Here is a 22,569-nt window from a genome sequence, read left to right as displayed (position 1 = left end):
ATTTATTTATAATTTTTAGAAATTTTCATAAATTCTTTAAAATATTATACTAAAATTGTGTTTATATATATATATATATAATTTTTCCTTACAAAATTTAAAAAAAAAACATTAAGAGAGGAGTAAAAGTATCCTCTAAAGAGGAGCGACCAGAAAAGGCCAAAACCAATGGGCTTCAGCTCTACTACGTGATGCCAGGTGGCCCATTTATAAAACAAACAGAGAGAGGAGAACCCAATTCCAAAACGAAAAATTCCCATTCCAAGGTTCTAGGGTTTACTGATATTTTATTTTCCCGTTTGCTGTTTAATAAATAATTAAAATTTTTATGACAAAATCCCTCCCCCTCCAGTCAGGGCCTCAAGGTTTCTTGCAGATCGGCACCGAGGTAAAAATTCATACTTTCATTCATCAGAAACAACAAAGTTCTTCTTTTTCTTTTTTCTTTTCCGTTTTTCCCCAAATATATTATTGGTTATGTAAAGACCGATCGTTCACCATCTGAAGGTGATATGTTTTCTAGTGTTTTGCTCTGTTCGTATATTTGTTTCATGGGTTTTGGCTTGGATCGCTTGTTATGATCTTTTTTTTAAAAAAAAAAAAAAGTCAAGTTTTTTTTATGTAACTTGAAATTAGCTGGTGAGCTTAGAAAAGAAAAGAAGAGTGTCCCAAAAACATATACTATGTAAATCTGTGTCCTTGAAAGTTTTTCATTTATTAGTTTTTATGTCTTCCTCTATTGATTTTGTTTGGTTTTATAGGTCATTGAATTTGGTAAATAACGGTAGGTTGGTGCAGCCAAATTAGATTAGCAAGTTTGCTGAAATCTTCGTCTTAATTAGACCTATGTCTAATTTGTCTTGAAATAAATCCTTGTTGTTTGTCAAATTTTGAGCAATTATTTTGACAGTTGAATTTTGTAGGGAATTTTGAAACTTGGGTAGTTTTTGAATATAAAGGTGCCATCTTTCTGAACCATGGGGACCCCAGAAACGTCTCGAGAGCCATGCCCAGATCGAATTCTTGATGATATTGGTGGTGCTTTTGGTATGGGTGCCGTTGGAGGTGCAACCTTCCACTTCTTGAAAGGCACAATTAACTCCCCTAGTGGTGCTCGGTTGATTGGAGGAACTCAAGCTGTGCGTATGAATGCCCCTCGTATCGGTGGTAGTTTTGCTGTTTGGGGTGGTCTTTTTTCCACCTTTGATTGCACAATGGTGTACGTCCGGCAAAAAGAAGATCCATGGAACTCGATTATAGCTGGTGCTGCCACTGGAGGGTTTCTTTCAATGCGTCAAGGACTTGGTGCTGCTTCCAGATCGGCAATGTTTGGTGGGGTTTTGCTTGCCTTGATTGAAGGAGCTGGGATCATGTTGAATAAATTTCTCAGTCAACCGCAGATGCCTATTATGATTGAAGAGCCAGCACCAAATGCAGCTGGCATGCCTGGATTTCCAATGGGGCAATTGCCAAACCAAGCGCCTGTATCAGTTGACAGTTTGAGGCAGGGCTCACCGTCATCAACATCATCACCGTCATCATCATCAGCTTCCTCATCTAACTCTTCCTCTTCATGGTTTGGAGGACTTTTTGGAGGCGGAAAGAAGCAGGAGTCGGCAACAAGTAGTGGAACTAAGACAGAGGTTTTGGAGAGCTTTGATGCTCCTCCTGTGCCATCATTTGAATACAAATAAAGTGGTGACTAGCCATTTTCTCACTGTTGTCAACAGAGCTTAACTTCTGCCACTAAAATCCCGCTTTTATTTTAGTGCTTTGAAGTGTTTGAACTTGTTGAGAGTTGAATTTATCATTATAATTGAATCAATGGTTGTTATTGCTTTTCTATTCTTCTTTCCCCATTCAAACCATACATCTACATGTCTATACCGCTGATTCACTTCAGTCAAATAATACCCAATGTTTTTGGATCTCTTAACTTTTCATGGTTGAATTTTACTTCTTGCAAACTACTGTTTAAACATTAGGCTACATTATTGCATTTAATATAGTAATTTGCTCAGTGCTCTATGGCTTTCTTCTAGTGACATGATTTTCTTGTTACTAGCATTTCAGAATAAAGCTTCTCATTGTGAATGCTTAATGAAGTCCTAGAATGGCATGGAGCCATGGACAATGGTGGGTTTTTGAAGGGTTTTTGGAATGTTTTGAGAACAGGATTTATGTCAATCACCCTTTTTATTTGTTAATGAGTATATGCAGAATTCAGGTTATAAATATACATTACATATATGTAAAGGAGTAACACTGTAAGTGCAGGCCACGCCTACGCCCAAACTTCTAGGGATATTGGGCCACACTGGGCCCACTTTCTCCCCGGAAAAAATTTTGGGTTATCCGCTTGGCTATGGGGTGTCGCTCATTCTGCTTTTGTACTTATTGATTAACGATTTTTTGCTTGGTATAAATAGGATTCGATTTTCTTTCTGTTTCTTGATTTTGCTTAATTGTACAAGAAAATAAAATATGTTAATGCTTTTCTTTTTGCACAAAAAAATTGTCACTTGTCTCTTGCTTGCAGAAAAGTGAAAGTAGAAGAAAAACCTTGTAAATAGTAAAAAAGAAAATTTCCAAAATAACCTTAATCTTAGCTAATAAAAGCGTTGCTTACATACGCTTTTAGACTCTCAAACATTACATAAAAGAGCACATAAATTCAATATGTCCATAGTGTACAGCAAGGAGTTGGTGAAAAATGAGAATAAAATAAAAGCAAAACCCCTCAACGATTTGCACATTCCATATGCAAAAGTGCAATGAGGTAGATGATGTTCAATAATCTTTATCTAATATTCCCTAAACCACAAGGTGTGGCAAAGATTAAAATCACACGACTGTATTATTAACGAATCATTTTATATTATATAATGGAAAATATAAAAATCTAATAAGAAATATGTCTTGGTTTAAATAAAGTACGAACATTCTTTAAGATTAGTCATGTTAAATAGAGGGGATAATCAGAAAAAGATTTAAAGGTGCAACGGTTGAATGCCCATATATTGAGACATTAACAGCAACATACTGTTAGCATGTGCGAGCCACCTGCTTTTCTCAATGAGTAAAATGAGTATAAATAGGAGTTTAGGTAGTCTTTGACTCTTTACTATTCAATAGTATCTTGTTTTGTTTTCTCTTTGCTGCTAGCCTTTGCTCCCTTCATCTCAGTGGCAAATACGACTGCATGGATCTAACCATCAAAACGCAACGAGTAACGCTACTCCTCAAAATAGGCCAACTTGTATAGTAAGTCTCTTACACAAGTTGAGAAAGAATGTTTAAATTGTAGAGAGAAGAGAAGATGCAGAGTGTTCTCGATCAAGAAATGCAGCTTGAGATATACGTGAATCTGGTTTCGAAACTCACAAAGCTGGAGATGGTGCGTTGGATGATGGAAAAACAAGAAGAACAGGTACTCTCTCCTCTCTGTCTTTCTCTCTAGCACATAAAGTTCAGCTTCCTGCCCAAATACATACCGAGGCATGGGGGTGCTTGCTCCCACGTTGAAAATTTTCTAATTTTATGTACATACATATATATATATATATATAATATATATATAATTGTTTTAAAAGCAAGTGTCTCTCCGAGTTTTTTTCAATCCTCCGTCACAATGAAATAAATGTATAGGTTTATGCTTATTTATGAAAACAGACAAATAATCTAAAGACAGATCCATCAATAATTAAGAAGTACTAATTAAGCAGCTTATAGAAATATAACTTATAAACTCAAAAAGCTAAAATCATGACGGCATAATTCAAGATAAGATAAAATATATAATAAAAATTAAAAAAAATACATTTTAAGTGAAAAAAGTTAAAAAAAGAAAAAATAGCTTCAATTGCAATAAATTGGAAGTCATTTTCAATTATGAATATCATAAAAAATAAACTTAGGAATAAGGTGAAAGATAATTTTTTTATTGACTACATAGTTACTTATATAAAAAGAGAGATTGCTTGAAAATTTGACACAATTTCAATTATTAATGAATTTTATGACATGAAAGAACATTGTGCTCAATTTCAATAAATTATAAAAAGCATGTTACATATATATTTTTTGATATAAACTTTTTATATACACGAAGATATTAATTTTTTTTTAATTTTAGCTTGTCAAGAATTTAATCTTAGATCTGTCTCTGTACCTGCTTGAATCTCGCATATAGCATTTCAATCATTACATGACCCGACTGTTAAAATCAGAACAAGTAGCTGTCAATTGTAATAGTTTAGGCATTAAGTTATCCATTTCATTTAAAGATTTTAGCAAGCATCGGTTCGATGGGATGTCTTCTGTCGTTTGGTAAGAGGAAGTACTAGACTCAATAAAACAAGGCTGTGAGGTGGACAGGCAATTGAGCAAGAACCACTCTTAACCAGGGTGGGAGTTGGGGTACACTTAACCGCAGCAGAGTAAGGTTTGGAGAACGTTTACAGCAGTGCATGGGTAGCATGGCATTTTCTTCTTGCGTATTCTAGCATTTTGACTGAAATTCAATTAAGAAATCTGATCAAAATCTTTGACTTTCACGGAAATCACATGCTAAAGTATCTTACTTTATCTTTCTGTGAATTTCCAGGTTGCTTTTAAGTCATCGCCGCCTGACAATAAAGGAGATGAAGAAAGCTAACATGATAAGGTTGCATACATCAAACCACTTCAATGTAAACATTGATAAATCGAACGTCGGGATAGGTAGTAGCTAAACCAGTATTTACCGTGGTTGAATCATTGATTAGCCTGAATCAAAGTTTGTAACAGAAGAGTACCCAGTCAGCATTGTGAGGACAAGTAGTTGAATATCAACTTATTAAGGCTAACTTGGAGACAATTACTGGTGGCGGTGGCAACCCTCCTTTTGGACTCCTTGGAGCCGTCGGGTACTGGCCAGTGACAGTCTCTTTCTCCGTAGAGATGCCCAAATGAAGATCAATCAAGGAACAGTTGGGTGGCTTAGCCTCCAGCTTTTGGACCTTCGTATGCTCGCTTGACTTGCAGGCTGCAGTAGTAGCCGGCGCCATTCTAAGGTTGGCTTAGGTATGTTACTACGAATATGATTACTAGATACATGACCAATGAAAAAAATTTTTTATAGCATTTAGTATAATGAAGAGAAGTAACAATTACAAAAAATGTGATTATTAAGAATATTACATTGTAGTGTTTAGTTTAAAAGTATTTTATTAAAAATGTAATATAAATTTATAAAATTATCTTTATATATAAAAATATAAAATTAAACAAATATATATTTTTTAATGTAAAATTTTAACTTTTCAACTTTATCCATTAAAATTTTAACTAATAACATGATAAAATTAATATAATATTTTAATATTAATTATTTAAATTTTAAAATATATAAAATTACTAAATATTTATTTTTATAAATTAAAATAAAAGATATTATCGAAATAAAAATCTATCGATAGATTATATTATCTATTGATAGATAAATACCTCTATCATCGACAAATACCGTTTCCGCTATCAAAAATTTAAACGTAATCTATGAATAAATGTTTTCATTTATCGATGGATATACTATTTTAAAGTGCCTATGCTTTCTTTCTCTCATAATCGTGGTACCCAAACACATTTTTCTATCAAATCCTCTCAATTCTTTAATAAATTTTCTTGATTTTAAATCGTTTTAAATGTTTGTCTCAATTTTCAACATAAAAAACGTATATTTTTTTCAAAACACTTATAAATTTCTCAAAATTTTGAATTAAAGATTTATAAAACCCAAGGTCTCAATCTTTTCCATTTTCGAATTTAATGGTAAAATTTGACCTAAATGTGTTAGTAACAGGTTACTCTTCTTACAAGCAGCAAAAAAGAGAAAAGAATGGTCGGGAGGTTAAATTGGGAAATAAAATTTTTTTACCATCCATTTACTAAGGGAAACTTTCCCTCTAAGTGAAAGGGCATCATTGCAATGACATTGTTGAGGGATTACTTTCTCAACTCTAAAACATTAATCAAATGCTACAATATGCTTCCCGCCAATTTAATTGCAGGGAATGTCCTTCACTTACCGTATATTAAACAACCCCTCAAGGTTGAATCATGCTCTCCAAGTCATTACTCAAAATATATATATATATATATATATATGTATGTATATGATCACGATCACGATCACAATCACATATCTGTTCAAGCCAGCATACTACTCCAAGGTCCCTGCAACTGTAAACAATGATTTTGTAGTCATTAATTTTATCAATTATTTTTAAATAAATAATTATTTATTTTTTACTCTATTATAAATAATTTTATAACTTTTATATAGTGTATCTTAATGAATGATTAGTAATTGACTGAGTAATTATTAGTTGCTAAAAAGATAAGTCGAAATTCATGTGTTTTTTCCCTTTTTTTTATTTTATGATTTCAAAATTTATTTATTTATTTAATTTTTAATTATTTATATAGAATATTATTTTCTATTAAAAAATTATTGATATAATTTTTTTTAATTTTGATGTTATGCATGAAAATACATATTCTTTTACTTACATAAATTTCATATCGTCAATCTTTAAATTAATATTATCTAATTAAAAATTCATCAAATCATGAATTACAAACTTAATTATTATTATTATTATTATTATTATTATATTTATGATTGTATGTCAGATCTCACATTAGTAAGATATGAAGTGAGTATTAGGTATATAAACATAAGTTATCAATCACCTATCAAGTATGTTTTTTAGATTAAGAATGTAAATCCGTAATTTATTAGCTTACTTAAATTTTATTTAATTTAAAATCGCATGAGATTAGATATAAGTTTCAACTCGTGACATACGAGATTAGACTTAAGAATCTTCACTGACTTAGACTTAAGGATCTTCATTGATATAAACCCCCATGAGAGGTAAATCCAAATTAATTAGCATAAGAGTCTCTCTCTTTTATAATTAGTATAAGAGTCTCTCTCCTCATGTATCTCACATCATCAGATGAGGTAGATCTTAAATATATAAACATGAGTATTCTATCACTTATTAAGCATGTTTTTTGGATTGAGAATGTAAAATTTTGTAATTTATAAATCTATTTAAATTTTATTTGTAGAGTTTAATCTTATAAATTGGACTTAAATTCTAACTCATGACATAATGTACTTGTAACAAAAATTAATTATATTTAAATCGATAAAAGTACTTTGATGCCCACAATTAAGAGATTAAGAAGTTTTAACACTGATCCAATGTGAAAGAATAAACATATTACCATCCAAAATCCAAATCCTTCTTGTATCTGATTCCTGAACCTAATACTTTTGAAACACCCCTAACTCTAAGCCATTAATGATCAAATGGTTTTGACTCGAGTCTTGCACAGAGTTCTGGCATGTTGTAGATTTTAAATACCATTATGCTGCCTCAACAACCGCACAACGTTTTCCATCCCCTCTACTTCCCTTTCTCTAATCGTGATTGGCGACATTCTCAATTAATTTGTTCCATTTGAAAAAGACAAGGACCCTTGCTTTTTTGACTGGTTATTGATACCATCCCCTGTTTTCCACATAATGGAGGAAGGGACCCTTCACCTTGCAATTAAGGCAAAAGCTGAAACTATTTAGATTTGAATTGTCCTGATGAGGGTTCCACTAATGACAACCATTTTCTCTTGGAAAATTGAATGTGGTGGGATTGGTGGCTCTCAAATCCCAAGTTTTCTTTCATTATTTTCTACGATTGCAATCTAGTTTCCAGTGAAAGTGGTCATGGCACTTGCAATCGAAACATTTATATCTGTTTTTTCTGCAATAATGGTAGAAAAAAAGGGGTATCGCCTAACATTTAGAAATTGGATCAAAGACAGAGATAGATTTTTCCACTTCCAAAACCCTTACCTCTGAATGGCTTAGCTCAGAGAAGTAAAAATTAAACCTTCCACTGACTCAAAGTATTGATTTGAAGTACACAAATAATTACTCATTCAATTAAAAGATCAATGGATGCTAAAAGTAAGTTCAAAGTTTCAAAATTCCTCAACCCCCGCCACCCCTTGCCTGTGTTCCGATTTCACCGAATATTTATTATCAACTTTCTTGTCATTATGAGGCGTGAAAGTAGCACTACTTTTTTGAGCTGAACAGCCTTTTGTCTATAATATAAAATTCCCCACCTAACTACACAAAATCAAGTCCACAACTAAAGCAAGCAAAAAAATCCGCTGAATAAGGTTGGAATTTTGCCCTGGCTTGTAGAAAGATATAAACCCATATTTATTGTATAACCACACAAATGCAAACATACTTACATCAGTAAGTACGGCATGCACATCCAAATTGGACATTTTAATATATACTCAGCAAATATCAAATCAAATGGTAGAGAATTAGTATTTGTGCACGTGCATAATGGTTAATGTTATATTTAACCATATATATATATATATATATATATCTCTAGAAGCTACGTCCATTTGTCCACTTACGCAACTTTCAGCTTATTTTTTAAGCCATACACTTTTAATTAAATCCGTGGTCAATACAAAATATTAGTCCCATTGGAGCTGGCCAACGACCGTTGAGGAGTATGGGATGAGCAATGCTTTTCCTTCTCTTTCTTCTAGACAAAAGTGGGAAAGGATCTTAGAAAGTAGAATAAAAAAATCAAAAGCTAGGCATCGTTCAACACATTAACCAAACCATGTAAAGCCAATTTGAATAGTCAAAGCATTCAAACCTTTCTTTCTTTTTTCAAACAGGAAATTAATGAGTGCAGGAAATACAAGCATCAGGAAGCTTCTCATCGGTTGGCAATTACGTTTTGTCTTGCGTCAATCATTGACTTGATGCTGCTGCGAGTTGAATGACTGACTCTAAAATAGCTTTTCATCGGCTTAAACTTAAGCTGGGCCAATACTGAATGAACCTCTTTTTTCTTCTTTGGTGATGAAGCATTTACAATAAAACTGTAAATCCTCAAATCAGAATGAATACTTGTTATATATTTTTACCCATTTATGAGTTACTAATGAATTTCATAAAAAGTATGTAACAAATTTTCTCTTCTTCTACCGTTAGAGCTCTGTAGCCAACCCTCGCTGTAAAGCCGAGCCGGAATCGGCTCAAGTAAAGCAGCAGCCCGTGTTGGTTGACCATGACACCAGGGCTTTCACACAAACAAATGGGTCATGGATTTGCAGCTAATTGCGGAACTGCCTCTCAAACTGCATTTACTGGCAAGCTTCGTTTGGTACTTAGCACGTTGTTGATAACCATAATCAAGATTTAAATATAGAAAAACAAGCGAAAAGTCCACCCTGAAATCCGTATGAAGATTGATTATAGAGGAAAAAAAAATGGAATTCTTGAAACAACAAACCCACAGTATAAAATAACCTGGGATCCTACTTGATTTATGCCTGAAAGACGATACATCCTGGAAAACTCAAAGAGTTCTCATTTTCTTATTTAATTATTGCAAATGGATCTATCTGCTTTTAATATCAAACAAACACAGAATGATGATTTTTTTCCCTAAACAGCCAATGTTAAGTGAGGTTAATTAACCAAGATTGTAGAGTAGAAACAAAGACAGTGCAAGTGGGACCCTTACGAGGATGACATGGTTGACGCGTGTAATAAACGGAACTCTTTGCAAGGACTTCACTCGCAGGAAGTTTCCCTTACTTATAGCGACACGGATCAGTGTCTATCCTGGCCAAGGCCAGAGCCCCGACGGCAATTTGAAAACCGGTTTAACCACATCTTTTTCCCGGCGAAAGAAATACTAGCAACAAACCGGAACGAACCATCGGAAATATCTCGAAATGTCTGAATTACCCTTATCACTTCTCTTCCTCCTCTTCTTCTCCATACCCTTCAAAGTAATTTCACAAGACATAAACACAGAACGAACTGTTCTTCTCGACCTGAAACGACAACTGGGCAATCCACCGTCCCTTGGACACTGGAACTCCTCATCCTCACCGTGTGATTGGCAGGAGATCGGCTGCACCAACAATTCAGTAACCGCAGTTATTCTCCGTAAGATACCCATCACGGTAAGAATTCCTCCAACAATATGTGACCTTAAAAACCTCATTGGCCTTGACCTTTCTTTCAATATGATCCCTGGAGAGTTCCCAGCAACACTTTACAATTGTTCAAAACTCCAATACTTAGACATTTCTCAGAACTTGTTTGTTGGTCCAATTCCTGACGACATTTACCGATTATCAACTCTCACTTACTTGGATATTTGCGCCAATAATTTTTCTGGCAATATTCCACCTAGTATTGGGAGATTGCCAGAGTTGCAAACCTTAAACATCCACCAAAACCAGTTCAATGGGACGTTTCCTAAGGAAATTGGTGACTTGTCCAATCTTGAGGCTTTGCGCACGGCTTATAATGATTTTGTCCCCATGAAGATACCTCAAGAGTTTGGTCAGTTAAGGAAGTTGCAGTACTTATGGATGCTACAAAACAATTTGATCGGTGAAATCCCGGAAAGCTTCAACAATCTTTCCAGTCTAATGCAATTTGACCTGTCTCGAAACAATTTGGAAGGTCCTATGCCCAGTAAGTTGCTTTTGTTTAAGAATCTAACCAAGCTGTATCTCTTTCACAATAAGCTGTCGGGAGAGATACCCAAACCCATCGAGGCGTTGAATTTGGCTGAAGTGGATCTTTCGATGAATAATTTGACTGGCTCCATTCCAGAAGACTTCGGGAAGTTACAATCTTTGGTCCTTTTAAGCCTATTCTCAAATCAGTTAACCGGAGAGTTGCCAACAAGCATCGGCCTACTTCCTGCCCTGACAGATTTTCGTGTTTTCAAGAACAGGTTGACCGGAGTCTTGCCACCAGAATTCGGCCTTCACTCAAAGCTCGAAGGATTTGAAGTGTCGCAGAATCAATTCAGTGGCCCACTGCCTGAAAATTTATGTGCTGCAGGTGTTCTACAAGGAGTGGTTGCACATACAAACAACCTCAGTGGGCAAGTACCAAAGTCGCTTGGAAATTGCCCTACTTTGCGCACTTTTCAACTTCAGAACAACAAGTTCTCAGGTGAGATTCCTCGAGGTTTATGGACAACTCTCAATTTGTCGAGCTTGATGTTAAGCAACAATTCCTTTTCGGGCGAACTACCAAGTGAACTCGCGTGGAATATGTCAAGGCTGGAAATTAGTGACAACAAGTTCTCCGGTGAAATTCCTACCGCAGTTGCATCTTGGTCAAATTTGGTTGTCTTTAAGGCGAGCAACAATCTCTTTTCAGGCAAAATTCCAAAGGAGATAACAAATCTTTCTCGCCTTATTACTGTGTCTCTAGACGGTAATGATCTTTCTGGTGAGCTACCCTCTGAAATAATCTCATGGAGATCGTTAGATACTTTAAATGTCTCCAACAACAAGCTTTCTGGTAAAATCCCTACCGCAATTGGGTCTTTACCTGACCTGATTAACTTAGATTTATCAGAAAACCAGTTGTCTGGTGAAATTCCTCTTGAAATTGGCAACCTGAAGCTGACTTTCCTCAACTTGTCATCCAATCAACTTGTTGGGAAGATCCCGAATCAGTTAGATAACCTTGCATATGAGAACAGTTTTCTGAACAATGAAGATTTGTGTGCAGATGCTCCAATTCTAAAGCTTCCAGACTGCTACTCTAAACTCGATGAGCCCAAAAAATTATCCTCTAAATATGTTGCCATGATTATAGCACTTGCCATCCTTGTTTCCCTAGTTATCCTTCTAATGACCTTGTTCGTAGTTAGAGATTGTAGGAGGAAAAAGCGTGGACATTATCTAGCAACATGGAAGCTGACCTCGTTCCAGAGATTGGATTTTACAGAGGGAAACATACTGTCCAATTTGACAGATAGTAATCTAATCGGAAGTGGTGGCTCGGGTAAGGTTTACAAAATCGACATTAACAGTTCAGGTAAATCTGTTGCCGTGAAGAAAATTTGGAATAGCAAGAAACTGGATCACAAGCTTGAGAAAGAGTTCTTAGCAGAAGTTGAAATACTGGGCAACATTCGCCATTCCAACATAGTGAAGTTATTGTGTTGCATTTCCAGTGAAGATTCAAAGCTTCTGGTATACGAGTACATGGAGAATCAGAGCCTTGATAGATGGCTTCATGGGAAGAAGAGAAGGTCAATGTCAGGGACGAATTCGGTTAACCGTGCTGTCCTGGATTGGCCAACAAGGTTGCAAATTGCTGTTGGAGCTGCTCAGGGCCTATGTTACATGCACCATGATTGCCCTCAACCAATCATCCATCGTGATGTGAAGTCTAGCAACATTTTGTTGGACTCGGAGTTCAAGGCAAGAATTGCAGATTTCGGACTAGCTAAGATGCTAAGTAGGCATGCTACTTCTCATACAATGTCCGCAGTTGCAGGGTCTTTTGGTTACATCGCCCCAGGTAAAAAATAGTCAAAACTTGGCTGCTGTGTCCTTTTCTCAAATATCTTTGGAATCAGAAAATCTAGAACGTCCCTTTTAACACAAAATTGTCATTTGTTCTGCAGAGTACGCATATACAACAAAAGTCAATGCAAAGGTTGATGTTTACAGCTTTGGGGTGGTACTCCTGGAATTGGTGACAGGAAGAGAAGCAAATAGCGCGGATGAGAATACAAGCCTAGTAGAATGGGCGTGGCAGCGCGTCCTAGAGGACAAGCCCATAGATGAAATACTTGATCCAGAGATAAAAGGACCATCCTACTTGGACGAAATGATTATGGTATACAAGGTAGGAATCGTCTGTACACGTGCATCGCCCTCTACCAGGCCTTCCATGAAGGAAGTCTTGCACGTCCTTAGTAGCTGTGGTACTCCTGGTGATAATGGAGCGAAAAATGTGGCAAGCGACTTTGGCGTAGCTCCACTTATTGGCACTGCCACTTATCTTTGTAGTTACAAGCGCAGCAAGAAGGAATCAGAGGAAGATGATGGAATAATTTACAGTGTCTGATTTACCATAACCGTGGTGACTTCATTAAACAGCCCTATCTGCACGACCACGTCCACAAGATCCCCAAGAGTGGGAGCAGCTTTGCTCGTGATATCCACACTTAAGACGATTAACATCGGATTGTCCCAAGAATGGAAGCCAGCTTTGCTCGTAATTTACGCACTTTTGACGATCAACATGGGATCACTGTCTGAAGTGACAAAAGGCAACTTAGTAGTCACAGATTCTACATACTAAGCAATCAGATTCTCTTTTCCAATCAATCTGTCTTTCCAAACTTGATTTGACTTTCCAGTGTTCTACTCAAGATGCAAATAAAAATAACCTGCATTATTACATTCGAAGGATTTGACAGCCCAAAATGATTATGGCAACATTCTAGTTCACAATTTTCAAATGAGCAAAACACCTAAGACGACATTATCATACCAACGAGAAGAGCAAGATAGGTGTCTTCAAGATCCGCATACTGTCAGTGGGCATGCATGCGAGCATGTGCAGACGCAAGTGTAATAACGAATGAGAGAGAGATGAGTTAACTAATTAAAAACCATTGACAAACTGTATTAGTAGAAATGTACAAAGGATTACATAAGGTTACAAAGATCTAATGATACAACACCATCTCTTTTTTTATTTACAATTTTCTCAATTAAGAATGACTCATCCATAAATGGAGGCAAGAAGCATGCCAAAACACTCGGTGGCAAAAAATGAGATAGCAGTCTTTAAAGCACCAGCACACTTCAATAGCTTCTTGGCCCCTCAAAGCCAAAACCACACACAGCACAACACACCTAAACGTATGAGCCAAACAACCCAACTCTCCACCACATGGCCAAATATGCTCCCAATCCAGTCACACTCAGGTTCATACCTGTAAAATCATAATGAAAGCCAGCAATTAATGTGACACTTACCGAGGTGCTGGCCCTACTCCTTTCGTAAGAAAGATTCTCCAAATGCATCATCTACAACACCATTATGCCGTTGACTTCAAACTCAACCTGCTAAAAATAATCAAAAACCAAAAAGAACAGCATAAAGAGATCATAATTTGCATAAACAAAACAGAAGTTCCAAAATCACATGCCTCATCACTGGCTTCTGCAAAGTTTCTGACCTAGCTCCATCTTGAGAATTTACAACCTTTCCGAGTGCGATATTTGGCTATACAAGAAAACAGAAGTAAAAAGGGTAAGTTAGGTCCCCAAAACTTGTCAAGAAAAACATAAGAAATAAGAGGGAAGGTCATGTATCTGAGCCTTAGACACAAAACAGAGTCAAGAGTCTTAAGCACAGTTACTGGAAACATAGCACGTATGATGGTGGTGCAGGACCTGCCACCACATATGCACCAGTTAGGAGATCGGCTGGGTGTAAAAAATTAACATGATAAAAAAGATTAAGGAAGACACTTGCAAGATTACATGAAAAATTCTGAAAGATTTCCTAAAATAGAACACCAGTCACAAGATCCTCAAAGTCATCAGATACAAAGATTTTGTTCCCACACCATCACACACTAGGTCATGACCATTTTTGTGCTCAAATGCTCATTTCTTAAAAATAAAGTATAAGAACCAGAATTGACAGACACAGTGGCCCAACGATATAGAAAAGGAAAAGGAACAAACAAGTAAAAGAATCACTTCTACCTTATTTTGAGATAAGAAAGTAAAAGATAAGAAAATATTCATTAATTAATGTCCAAAAGTTAGATTTGAAACCTTTACTTCTTCAGACAAGCTGTTTTCGAAAACCCCATTTGCATTTAGATGTCCATTTTCCAGAAGAGAATCCAAATCTGCACTGCAGACAACACCCTGCAAAGATCCCTGACTCTCACTATCTCCAGAACTTCCAGTATTCTCATTGCCATCCGCTACAATCTTTAACCCAAATACCTCAAACAGAGAAACTCACCTCGCAATTGAGGTTCTGTGCACTGGAACTTGACCCAAATACACTTTCAGCAATTTCTACTACTGCTGTTTGATTACATGGTTTGACTACCTCTTGATCAACCCCAACACCACCTCCTTTCCAGTTTAAAATTCTCCTAGAAGATCCAGTCTCTGCATCATTCATGTATGCTGATGCCAAATCCCCAGTTTTCTCTTGATTCACTCCAGTCTTGCAAGTTTCCCTCAATTCAGAATCAGGAACTTCACATAGAGAAAGCAACTCCTGCCTAAGAACAGGTTCCCCCATCTGTTCAGCTGACTCTATATTTCTAACTACAGACAGATTATGTACAACATCTAAAGAAGTCTGCCCACTTATGGCGAGGGACCCTTGATCAACAGTTCTAGCCTGCTGGATGCTAATCCCCACATTTCTTTTTTCACTGTCTAACAGCCCACTAGACTGCCTAAGCACAGAATTGCTATCAACATCCCCAGTTGTTGGGCGCTCTAGTGTAAACACTTGACCATCGCTAATATGAGATGTTCCACCAGACCTACTTGCACTACTTTCTGGTGAAACAGACTCCAGCCGCTGGGGGCTAATTGAGGCCCGCTTATCTGGTTTGTCCAGTTTTTCATCCAGTGTTTCATCTTCATGTTTTCTCTTAATTTGTCTTTCCACTGACCCTGACTGTGACCTTGTAATATCTTCACAAATTTTCCCAGTATGCTGGCCTGGATGCCTCGATGATCGAGGCCGTTTATATCCATCAGGGAACACAAAGGCAGGGAGCTGCCTCCTACGAACATGAGAAACATAAATATCCATTCCTGGTTTCCAATACATGTACATGCTTATCTCCTGTCTGAACTCATCAACTGTCCCACGTATGTCAAATTGTTGACCTTCTTGACCACTCACTCCCTCTTTCCTCTGCAAGCCCATGAAGAAAGCACAATGTGAGAACTGCTTGGATGTATCTACATACTCATTTGGGTAAGGATGGCACTGCAACTTCCCGTTTGTGTCCCGCTCTATCTGCAGAATGACATGAAAGAAAGAGGAAAGATATTCAATGTACTGAACCATCATCTTAAAAGTCGCCATAATGATAAAATAAGCTAAAATGGCTCAAATTTCAATAGATACTCCTCGAACAGAAAAGTTGATGCTTACCTTCAAGGTAAGCTGTCTAAGTCGTGACTCCACCCAGCCTTTCCATGCCAGCAAATCATCAGCATCTGCTGAAACTATGTCAACTTGTAGATAGTTTTTATATGCCTCAAAGAAAAGATAAGGTTCAAACAAAGCACTCCATTGAGATTTATTCAGCTCAATCTCCTACATGAAGACAAAATTTACTTTGATAAGGCAAAAATAGTTCAATGTAGGCAGCTAGAAGTGATAATATAACCATTTGTCATCTCACCTCGCATATTCTATTACCACATTGGAACTGTTCCATCATTACGCGAAGAGTGCTTATAGAGACATTGTAACTAGAATTCATGCAAGGGTATGCAGGAGTTATTATTGGCATATGATGAAACCGGTCCCGAGGATTCTTCCGAGGATCCCAAACGGGAAAGCCAAGTTCATCCTCTTCTATTGAACACAACATAACAGGGTTTGGCCATCTCCACTGAGTATATACTCTAAAAAATCGAGAAACCAGCATACTAGGCATTGCATTGGGATACAGCTGGCACACCCGTGCAACCAGAAGCGCCCAATTCACACCACCTAGGAATCCAGTGACCTATTAACAAGTACATACAAAAAATTAAGAACATGAAATGAAAGCAAACAAGCCAATGAAAAGGAAACCAATAAACACCAGTCTTACATTGGAATAAACACCACGCCTTTTGGCCCAGAACTTCAAACATCTAAGCGTCATGCAGAAGTGCTAGAATTATACAATGGATTAGAAGACTGAAAAATGTATAAACCAAACAAGTGTGGGTAGTCATACACAATATTCACCTCAACATTTGGAACAAGTTTAAGGATTTGATCAGCAACCCTGCACCCATTAAGACTTCGAACAGTTTGCTCATCAACATTATGCAGCACAGACCCATGTGAGATATCAAGGTTCTGTTGATTAGTTCAAGAACAGCATAGATATCAACAAGACAGCACTGCATTTTCTAGACATCTTGCCGCAAATTTTACACTTTCATGATATACATATATACATCATCGGAACCAGATAATACACTGAAAATTTTACACTTTTATCACATAAATACATACACCACAGGAACTCTTTTCATAAAACTATATAATGAAAAATCTATTTCGGCCAGTCCTTTCAGCAGTGGTATCATTTCACATGTCAAACAGAAATTCAGGTAAAATATTCCAAGACCCCTCCAACTAATTCATTTTGACCCCTACAAAATCATTTTAATATGCCTTTTCTTTTTTTTTCATTTAAAAAGCCAAAAGTGTCCCTTTTGTGTATTAAAACTCTTTAGGAAAGATCTAATCAAATGGACTACTAATAAAACTCATACGTTAGGATGCATCAATGAATTGCAAAAAGTCCATGGTGAAAATGGATTTGACCATTACTTAAGAAGAAAAACAAGATATTTATACAAAAGAATAACTGATTTTCATACAACCCGATACTTATAAGCAGTTACTAGTTAGTATAAAACAAAAAAGTTATAAGGTCTACTTGACAACATATCAAGATAAAAAAAGGAGAGACAGAAAGATATATTTATCATAGAATAGCTTGCAACATCCTGCAGTATGTAAAGAAAATCATTCTTGGTCTTCACTTGAGTACAAGTGATGCAGTGGAGTTGAGAAGAGTGTTAGATCCAAAAAATGCTCAAAAGGACTAAAAACTTACATCTGGAACAACCAATAGAGATATACTTGCATAAAGAAGATCAATTGATATCCCTTGGAACTTAAATTTCATTACAGGGACATGAGCATCTGGCACCGGTTGAAGTTCAGTGACCTCTTCCATTTCAGCCAATATATCATGCAAAATAATGAAGAAATCTTCCTGGAGAAACTCAAATTCAACATTAGTAAAACTTAAACTAAATGGAAACCAACATAACTGAAAATAAACAAGATAAGTAGCCATAATAAAGACACCTCTCGGTTCACATAAGATGGCCCAACACACAAAGTGTCTATGTCAGCCCCAGGACCATGCACCTGTCAAAATAGTGACTTGCTGCTTATCATCCAATATCTAAGATATCCAGTTTACTTGTGAAACAGAAAAAAAAAAAAAAAAGAGACAAAAGATAAACATAACACACTAAACAAAATTAACATCAAAGGCACAGCAACAAACAAAGCACGTGCCCTCCAAGAGAACTTAAAAATTTTCACCGAAATAAAGCACAATGAAACCAAAGTATGACAGCTAGATTTTCATCAATGACCAAATACCAAATGACATTTATAAAGGTTACATTTTTCTTTTGCAAACCTAGAGAAATTTATATCCACAGGCTTTTTCTTATCAAATTCAGAAATCCTGCCAGAGGCTAATCGCGTATGCAAAATTTCAAACCAATTTTCTATGATTGCAAAAATTAGAACAAAAATTAATGAAATAGATGTTAATATATAGGAATTAAGAATTCATACTTACCCCTAAACGGTAAGACCCAAAAGTGAAAATGACAGCATTTGCTTCCTCCACCATCTGATCCGTGTAGCCCCTTTGACGAGTTAATTGCTTTACCCAACTTTTTACAATCTACAAGAAACATAATTTTGTCACAACATTTACACATAAAAATCAAGTTTGATAAAACGGCTTATGCAGACATATGAACATGCCAAAGCTTTCTGGAGTGCATTTCTCCTTTATAATTAGTTCACTCTTTCACATCAAAAATCTTTAAAAAAATATGTATTAATTAATAGAAATTCAAGATTTATATGACACTGCAATCACCATAACATGCAAGCCAACTAGGTTCAAATGAACCCACGTTTCCACCTAGGTGTACAGCAAATGAACCAATAGCCCCCAAAACGCGATGTACCAACAACTATAAACATTTTTCTTCATTGTACGGAAACGGGACAAAGCAGAGAAACTCGATAATTCGTTTATTACCTCATTGATATGGCCGAGAACCTCCTCTCTTTTCACAGCTTCTTCTTCGCTCTCGTAAAGCCCTGACTCTATCAAAAACTACAGACAAAAGAAAAAAAAAGTCGTGAATTAAACATCATTGAAAACATGCAATCGTTAAGAAAAAAAGACTAACATTACCTTCTCTAATTCCGTATTCCGTAGAATATCCGCCTCACTTGGCCCAGCGAGGGATATCGGTTTCGTGATTCCGTATTTCTTCAGAGGCTGTGATTGCTGCGGCGAAGATCCGTTAGGGCTCCGAGTATCCATCGGTTTCAGCACTAAAGCAACCAAAAAACGACCCCAAAGACACGCAAGCTTGGATTTAACCAGAAATCGGAACAAATTCAAGCAACCGTGACAAGGAACAAACCGATGTAGCAAATCATAAGTGATCAAATTTAGATTAGAACAAAAATCACGAGCGAAATCAGGGATAATGGAAAACAATGAAAATAAAACATAAAGAAAATTTTTCTTTTTTTTTCTTTTTTGTCCTTTTCAATTTTGAGAAAACAAAAAAGAGAACAAAAACAAAAAACAGATCGAAACCCTAATTCGCTGAAAGGGACGAAAACCGTTCAGTGGATTCAACCGAAGAAGATAAAACACGGAATTTCAAGCAAGAGAGACACAGATCCAAACTCGATTTTGAAGAACAGTGCGCAAAGACAAAAGAGAAGGAGGAAGGGAGGAAAGATCGAGAAAGAGGAGGAAAGGGAGGAGAAAGGGCTTCGCCGTTTCGGTGGGCTAAGCGAGCGTTCGGTAGGGTTTCGTTTTTTCTTTTTTTTTTTCCCCCTTCGTTTAGATGCCTGACTAAATAATTAATTATTGAATTTATGAGATTTATTTTGATTATTTTATGGACAGATGCAGATGTGAACCGGAAGGGGAATTAATTACAGTAAAAAGTACAGTGTTGCACGCGCTTTTCTTTTTCTCAGCAGTTTCGAAGCGAATCTTCAATGAGACTGACCCAAGGAGGAGAATTTGGGATATGCATAAATTCTTTGCTTCTTGAATTCTAACTGATTTTCGGGTTAAAGAGATAAAAAAGTAAAGAGCACATGCCAAAACACCCTGGTGTCCAAAAAAGAAGAGAGCTTTGTTTGGTTCAGAACCGGAAAATGGCGGGTCGGTGCTCCAAAAATCTTTCATATGAATCTTCATTTAATTATTCCCGACCACTAAAGATAAGGTATGCAATAAGATAAAGATTTTCCTCTCCATAAAATGCCTCACCAATATTATGATTTTATCAACCATTCCATCTGTCCAATTCATTGTCTTTATGGTCTTGTCAAGCACAAAAGTCAATGCATTTATTGACTGTGTATTATTTACCATGGAATGCTGTTTTTCCTTGAAATTTTTTTTGTCTATTTTTGTTCATTTTTTTGATGGATTTTTACCCTTAATTAGTAGAAAACAAAATTTAAGTTCCAGTTTTATTCTGGTAGAAAGTAAGGATGCTCACGAATTGGTGGTCAAGCCATGTCTTATTCTTGTTAAGATTTGATATCAAGCCTTAAAGTAACAATTAAGTAGTTTGATAAGGTTTTTTTTTTAATGTTAACTGGTAATGTTAAGTGTTTTTATGATAATTATTAGCAAAATCTTTTTTTAAAGATTTTTCTAATATTTAAATTTGTTGAATTATTTAAAAATTTTAAAATAAATTTTATTTTTTATTACTTTTAATTAAGTATTTATATTTTATTTTCAATAAATTATTTTAATTAATAATTAAATATTATTTATCAAAACTTACTTATCATTTTATACTCATGTGACAATAATATAGAGAGTGAAAATGTCATATTGACATCATCGTCATTCCACATTAACATTATATGTTACCATTTAATATAATATGTTAGTATACTACATACAATATTACGTAATTTAAAATGATAAATGATATTTTAATTAATAAAAATTAAGTATTTGTTAATTATAAATATTCATTTGACTTAAAATAAAAATATAAAAGTTTAACACAATAAAAAATAATGACTTATATGAATTTTTTAAAATAATTTAAAAACTTTTTAAAATATTATGTCAAAATCATGAAAATACTCTAAATGTAAACAAATATGTTAACTTTTGAAATGAAAATATTTTGATAATTTAGTAATGAAATTAAGAAAATAATTTCTTGCAAAATATAACTTAATCACGTTGATGCTAATTAAAAAAACAAATAAATCACAGCATCTTAATATAGAATAATTAAAATCACAAAAAAATAAAATTTATCTAGTACATTTTATACAAATTTTCTCCATATTACGCCATATTATTTCAAACGTATATTCTTATATTTGTTAATCTTTATTTAACTTATTGTTTAAAAAATGACTATTAATTGCATTTTTGTAAATCTAGAAAGAGGATTAAAGGGGATGGTTGATTCGAAACCATTAAATCGTATGTTTAAATAGTTTGAACCATTAATCTTGAAGATGCTAACAAGGCATAACAATTGAGGCTTAAAGCTTGCTTTGCATATTAATATTACTTAACTTTAGCCTATTTACTTCTTTACTCTTAATTATGACCAACCTTGTTTGTTTATTGGGAGGATGACCAATTTTAATTTGTATTTTAATTGTAAATCACAAAAGCGTAGTAGGCAAAAAAAAAAATTGAGGCTTGAAAGGAAAAAAAATGAGGGGTGAAAATTGAAAAGGATATAAATAAAGTATGTTATGTTATTAATATATAGGAATTATATTTCATGTTATATGCGCCTAATATAATACTACTAATATTTTATCAATCCATCACATAAAATTCATATGATCGGTAAGTAGACTTGGCCTGCTGGTCCAACGACTTTCTTTTACTTGGTAAAGAGCTTAACACCAGGCTTAGACATGGGATAAAATCATTAATACTGAGGATAACTTTCTTTTGTTGGGTGCAAACACTGGTAAAACTTTATAAATTGTTTTTATCAAACTCATAAAAGTATAGTAGTTTTTATAAATATATTTAAATTTATATATTTATAAAACAACTTCAAACGTTGTAAAGAAAGTAGACAAAAAATTTCAATTTAAATTGACTAAATAAAAGATTTTGAAATGTTACACACTCAATTAAGTTGACTTTTCGAGAAAAAACAATAGTTTCATGATAAAATCATAGTATAATGGACTCAACCTAAATTCGACCCGTACCAAACACTTTCAAAGCATAGATAAGTAGAATTGTTGGATTAAGTGGGAGATGATTTCACCCCAACAAGCAAATGCTTTAAAGAATCGGATAGACGAGAATATTATGTCAAATGTTTAAAAAATAAAAAAATACTTTAATTTTATTTTAAGTTAAATGTGAATATTAAATATTTTATTAATTTAGTATTTTGAAAAAAATAATAATGGTTACGTGAATTTCACTATATCAACAAATACTATTTCATTTAGTAAATACTATTACATTTGTTATTTTATATCCATTTTACTACTCGAAAGAAAAATAAAATTTAAATTTATCATCTTAAACACTTTTTTTTTTTTATGAA

At 34.9% G+C, this 22,569-nt stretch overlaps 2 protein-coding genes and 1 pseudogene across 7 annotated transcripts; 2 read left to right on the top strand and 1 right to left on the bottom strand.

Moving 5' to 3' along the window:
* Positions 1-228: 228 nt before the first annotated feature.
* LOC110410837 (mitochondrial import inner membrane translocase subunit TIM17-2 pseudogene) lies at positions 229-1,845 on the top strand (annotated as a pseudogene). Of its 3 annotated transcripts, none has more exons than XR_016350866.1 (2): positions 229-388; positions 924-1,845. The product of XR_016350866.1 is annotated as a mitochondrial import inner membrane translocase subunit TIM17-2 pseudogene, transcript variant X1 (transcript). The 3 variants fall into 3 exon arrangements; XR_016350868.1 differs by having other exon boundaries at positions 234-388; positions 960-1,845; XR_016350867.1 differs by having other exon boundaries at positions 238-388; positions 911-1,845.
* Positions 1,846-9,532: 7,687 nt separating this feature from the next.
* On the top strand, positions 9,533-13,332 carry LOC110410210 (kinase family with leucine-rich repeat domain-containing protein). Its single transcript, XM_021419810.2, has 2 exons — positions 9,533-12,442; positions 12,549-13,332. Exons 1-2 carry the CDS (start codon positions 9,835-9,837, stop codon positions 12,992-12,994), a joined length of 3,054 nt encoding a protein of 1,017 aa, XP_021275485.1. The 5' UTR covers positions 9,533-9,834; the 3' UTR covers positions 12,995-13,332.
* A 197-nt stretch (positions 13,333-13,529) lies between these two features.
* LOC110410211 (nuclear poly(A) polymerase 4-like) lies at positions 13,530-19,873 on the bottom strand. 3 transcript variants are annotated; one of them, XM_021419812.1, is made up of 13 exons: positions 19,173-19,873; positions 19,014-19,091; positions 18,540-18,647; positions 18,032-18,094; positions 17,775-17,936; positions 16,892-17,005; positions 16,752-16,814; positions 16,335-16,664; positions 16,082-16,246; positions 14,921-15,943; positions 14,725-14,820; positions 14,088-14,164; positions 13,530-14,004 (listed from the first exon to the last, which is right to left on the bottom strand). In XM_021419812.1, the coding sequence occupies exons 1-13, from the start codon at positions 19,302-19,304 to the stop codon at positions 13,977-13,979; spliced, it is 2,439 nt and encodes an 812-aa protein (XP_021275487.1). In that variant the 5' UTR covers positions 19,305-19,873; the 3' UTR covers positions 13,530-13,976. The 3 variants fall into 3 exon arrangements, with proteins under 3 accessions (XP_021275487.1, XP_021275488.1, XP_021275486.1); XM_021419813.2 differs by having other exon boundaries at positions 13,530-14,001; XM_021419811.2 differs by having other exon boundaries at positions 13,530-14,164.
* Between the last annotated feature and the right edge of the window lie 2,696 nt (positions 19,874-22,569).

This window comes from Theobroma umbraticum, unplaced genomic scaffold (genome assembly GCF_002168275.2).
Source record: "Theobroma umbraticum cultivar Fairchild unplaced genomic scaffold, ASM216827v3 scaffold_56.0, whole genome shotgun sequence".
In the NCBI taxonomy this organism is placed as follows: domain Eukaryota; kingdom Viridiplantae; phylum Streptophyta; class Magnoliopsida; order Malvales; family Malvaceae; genus Theobroma; species Theobroma umbraticum.
Note: the sequence above shows the minus strand (reverse complement) of the source record. Positions and strands in the feature narration are given on the sequence as shown.

Coding starts and splice junctions, on each gene's coding strand:
- LOC110410210 (XM_021419810.2), top strand. CDS start 9,835: ATGTCTGAATTACCCTTATCACTTCTCTTCCTCCTCTTCTTCTCCATA. Junction 12,443..12,548: donor TTTTGGTTACATCGCCCCAG/GTAAAAAATAGT, acceptor TTTGTTCTGCAG/AGTACGCATATACAACAAAA.
- LOC110410211 (XM_021419811.2), bottom strand. CDS start 19,304: ATGGATACTCGGAGCCCTAACGGATCTTCGCCGCAGCAATCACAGCCT. Junction 18,648..19,013: donor TTCTCGGCCATATCAATGAG/GTAATAAACGAA, acceptor TGTTTCTTGTAG/ATTGTAAAAAGTTGGGTAAA. Junction 18,095..18,539: donor TTGGGTCTTACCGTTTAGGG/GTAAGTATGAAT, acceptor CTATTTTGACAG/GTGCATGGTCCTGGGGCTGA.